Here is a 4,505-nt window from a genome sequence, read left to right as displayed (position 1 = left end):
CTCCCAGCTGCGCCGGACTCTGCTCCCACATATCTGGGGGTGTCCTCTGTTATGTGGAGGTCTCCCCCGTTATTTGGGGGTTAAAAAAATAAAGGACGGGAGGATTTCTAAATAACTAAGCGTGGTGTTTTCAGCAAGCAAACTGCCAGCCTGCACCCCCCTTTGCCGTAGCCCCAGCCCTGATTTTTCACCCTCCACCTTCCCAGCATCGCCGGGAGGTTCTGGACACCCCCATTCCCAAGCATCTTCCCACCCTCCTCCACCTTCCCCTTCCCCACCACCTCCCTTCATTGCTTCCCCCCCCCCCACCTCTGGGCACCTTAACAAGGTTATTTCCACAGTTCTTTTGGCACCAGGGTGTTGGTTTTTCTCCCCCGAGCCCGAAGGCGCCTTCTCGCCAGCCCTGCTCACGTAATTGCTGCTTGCGATCGCTCCTCGCAGCCTCCATTTTCCACTTCCCCCTCAGCGCTGGGTTTCCAAGACGAGCATGGATAGAAATCGCTCCATATAAATCACCTGAATTAATTCCTCACTGCCTACATTCACCCAGTGAGAGGAAGATTAAAACCAGTCAGGGGAAAAATACCCGCGAAGCCGTTCGATAATGTAATTTAATGGCAATGTTATGGTCATACGGTAAATATTCTTTTCAAGCAGAGGGAAGCCAGCTCCGAGCCCATGAAGCGGCTCCGTGGTCCCCATCGCAGGCAGGGGTTTGTGCCAGCGACCACATTTATTTGGGGTGACACTCATCTGCTCAAGGAGCTGAGTAATTAGCAGCGCAAACGCAAACGAGCCTTTGCCCTGTTTATCAAAGCTCATCTCTGCGAAGGCAATTAGGAACAGGTCGGTGCTGCCAGGCTGGAATATCCCCAGGGCTTAACCTGTTTTCATCCAGAAGATGATTTTTTCCCCCTTGCAATGTCTTCAAAAAATGCTTTAAAATTGCCAGTTTGCTGCACTTTCCTCCCTATTTCCTGTTATTTTTTAAGTGCCCAAGGAGCGTACACCCATTGAAGATATTGCCGTGCCTTTTGGTTATTTTTAACCCCCCTGATCTCATCGTCGCACCCAGCGGGTGGGTGCTGTGGGGCGAGGGAGGCACCGAACCCACTGGGAAGCAGATTGCTTGCACCCAATTTTTAACAAACCTGTGCTGAGCAGGCAGCCCGGGCCTGGCTTTCCTCCCCATCACCACGGACAGGCTCTTGCATCTTCCCTGCTCTTTTAATTAAACCTCTTGTTAACGATCCCAACCAAAACGCTGACATTTAAGGACCTTAATTCAAATATTTGCTAACATAGGACTAGATTTTTGTGCCAGGAGGAGAGAAAGAGCACCGTTATCTGAACCCGAAGAGAGATTAATTTGCTTTTTATGGACCATGAACCCACAGCTAACGTGCAGCAGAAGAATTTTGGGCTTAAACAGGGCTTTATTCTGCGCAGTTAAGGGCAGGAGACCGTCATTTCTTATCTGCATTAAGCTTAGCCCTGGGTTGAGCGATGACTTTTAAGGATGCTGCTCCATTAGTTGCTGCAAAAACAACCACTTAGGACCCAAACCTTAATTGTTTCTTGCTGTAACACAAGCCAGAAGCATCCAAGGATGCTGCAAAACGCTCACCCACGCTTCGCCGGGAACGCTTTGCTCTCCCTCCCCTGCATCCTGGGGGATGGGGTGGATTTTGGGGGATAATTCAGCCTCGGGCAGGATGGAGAAACCCTTTGCTATTGCTGGACTTGCACATTAAACATGAGATACCCAAATGCTTGGAGATGGGGATGAATCTGTTTTTAGCCATTAGCCCTTGCACAGCCAAAACCTCATTTATAGTGGATAGGGCACATTTGAGAAGTGGATTTTTTAACCTCCCAACCAAGTGAAGCATTTTTGCCCAAAAGCTTTACTTCCACTACTTAAAATTGCTGTTACTAGCAGAGGACCTGCTGGGGACATGGGGGCTATATGTGTGTGTGTGTGATTATGTATATATATACACACACTCATATATTTGTATAATATTTAAATATGAAAAATATTGTATTTATAATATCTATGGTTACATTTACATATAAAATATATGTATGTAAAATATTTAGATATATATATAAAATATTTAAATATATATATAAAACCAAGGGGGTTTGGGGAGGATAAATATGCATTTAAGTCCAGAGCTGTATATTCTGTATCTTTTTAAAAGACAAATAGATGTCATGCTTAGGGACGTGGTTTAGTGGCAGACTTGGTAGGGGGGGATCGATGGTTGGACTCAAGGATCTTAAAGGGGTCTTCACCGCTCCAGGTGCCTCCGAACAACAGGTACAAGGCTCTGGTTGAGGAAAGCCAAATAAATGAGGATGTGGATGATGGGCAGCCTACACCAGAGGGGTCTCCACCATCAGAAAGGCCTACTGGCTGTATCACAACCATGTCCACAAGGAAGAGAAGAAGGGTGATGGTTGTAGGTGACTTCCTTCTGAGAGGAACAGAGGATCCAGTGTGAGCCCATGTTAAGGACATCACCAGGAAAGTTCCCATGGTTTGGTCCTCAGTCTGTTACCCACTGCTGATCTTCCATGTGGGCAGAGAGGAAGCCGTGATTTGTAGCCCAAGAGCAACCAAAAAAGACTCCAGGGCCTTGAGATAGAACAAGGGGAAACGGCACCAAGCTGTGCCAAGGGAGGTTCAGGTTAGAGATAAGGAGGAAGTTCTTTCCTGAGAGGGTCGCCAGAAGCTGGAACAGGCTGCCCAGGGAGGTGGTGGAGTCACCATCCCTGGATGTGTTTAAGGAGCGGGTAGATGAGGTACTTAGGGATATGGTTTAGGGGGTAGACAGGAACGGTTGGACATGGTGATCTCAGAGGGCTTTTCCAACCGAGCCATTCTGTGAGTCTGTGAGGTGGTTGCCAAGGGAATCTGGGGCACAGGATATTTTTTCCTCTCTCCTTATGATTAGGAATTAGAGATGGAGGCAACAAGAGGAGCCTTGTTTGACCCACTGAGTCAGATGAGGAGCATAGCCCGTTCCTCAGATTTTAGGAAAACCAACTTCCAGCTCTTCAAGGAGATGGTCAATAAGACCCCCTGGGTAATGGTCCTCAGGGACAAGGGAGCAGAATGGAGCTGGCAGATCTTTAAGGATGCACAAGAGCTCTCAATCCCCAGATGTAAGAGGTCAAGCAAGGAAGGAAAGAGACCAGCATGGGTGAGTTGAGACCTGCTGGCCAAAAGGCAAGAAGGAACCACACAGGCAGGTGAAGCAGGGACAGGAATCCTGGGAAGAGCATGGGGACACTGCTCGGATGTGTAGGGATGAGGTCAGGAAGGCCAAGGTGTGGCTGGAGCTGAACTTGGTAAGGGATACAAAGGAAAACAACAGCAGCTTCTACAGGTCTGTAAACCAGAAAAGGAAGGTTAAAGAAGGTGACCCCTCCAATGAGCACCAATATCAAGCTGGTAACAACAGACATGGAGAAGGCTGAAGCTCTCAACGACTTTTTTGCCTTGGTCTTCACTGACAACCTCTCTTCTTACACCTCCTGAATTGAAGGGCCACAGGATGGGGACCAGGGGGACAAAGTCCCTCAACTGGTAAAAGAAGATCAGGTTCATGACCGCCTCAGGAACCTGAACATGCAGAAGTCTATGGGACCTGAGGAGACGCATCCCAGAGTCCTGAGAGGATTGGGTGATGGAGTTGCCAAGCCACAATCCATGATATTTGACAAGTCATGGCAGTCAGGTGAAGGTACTGGAAGAGAGATTGACATCTCTGTCTCTTTGGGGAGACCTTATAGTGGCCTTCCAGTACCTGAAGGGACTACAGGAAAGCTGGAAATTGTCTGTTTACAAAAGCATGTAGCAAAAGGATGAGGGGGAATGGTTTTAAACTGGAAAAGGGGAGATTTAGGTTGGATATTGGGAAAAAGCTCTTCCCCATGAGGTGGTCGATCACTGCACAGGTTGCCCAGAGGTGGTGCAGGCCCCATCCCTGGAGATATTCAAGGCCAGGCTTGATGGGGCTGTGAGCAACCTGGTCTGGTTCAAGATGACCCTGCTCACTGCAGGGTTGGACTGGATCAGCTTTAAAGGTCCCTTCCAACCCAACACAATCTGTGATCCTATGATCTGTGTTTTATACACTGGGAATCTAAAGCCTGTGATGCTGATGGGGGCTGCAGGGTCTCTGTCTCCCACCCCTAACACTGCCTGTGCTTCTGTCCCACAGCCATGGCCCGGCTCCTCGTCACCTGCAGCCTGGTGGCCCTGCTCCTCAGCGCCTGGACCGACGTCGCCTTCTCTAAGAAGGGCAAAGGCAAACCCAGCGGAGGCGCCTGGGGCACGGGGAGCCACCGCCAGCCCAGCTACCCCCGCCAGCCCAGCTACCCCCAAAATCCCGGCTATCCCCACAACCCCAGCTACCCCCACAACCCAGGGTACCCCCCCAATCCCGGCTACCCCCGCAACACCGGCTAACCCCACAACCCACGGTGGGGAC

The 4,505-nt window shown here is 49.8% G+C and overlaps 1 protein-coding gene across 1 annotated transcript in view; it reads left to right on the top strand.

The window, feature by feature from the left end:
* Positions 1-4,237: 4,237 nt before the first annotated feature.
* PRNP (prion protein) overlaps positions 4,238-4,505 on the top strand; it is a 784-nt gene continuing 516 nt past the window's right edge. Inside the window, 1 exon segment of the mRNA XM_010193617.1 lies at positions 4,238-4,497. Within this exon segment, the coding sequence (XP_010191919.1) occupies positions 4,238-4,497 (260 nt within the window).

This window comes from Mesitornis unicolor, unplaced genomic scaffold (assembly GCF_000695765.1).
Source record: "Mesitornis unicolor isolate BGI_N332 unplaced genomic scaffold, ASM69576v1 scaffold27721, whole genome shotgun sequence".
NCBI lineage: Eukaryota > Metazoa > Chordata > Aves > Mesitornithiformes > Mesitornithidae > Mesitornis > Mesitornis unicolor.
Note: the sequence above shows the minus strand (reverse complement) of the source record. Positions and strands in the feature narration are given on the sequence as shown.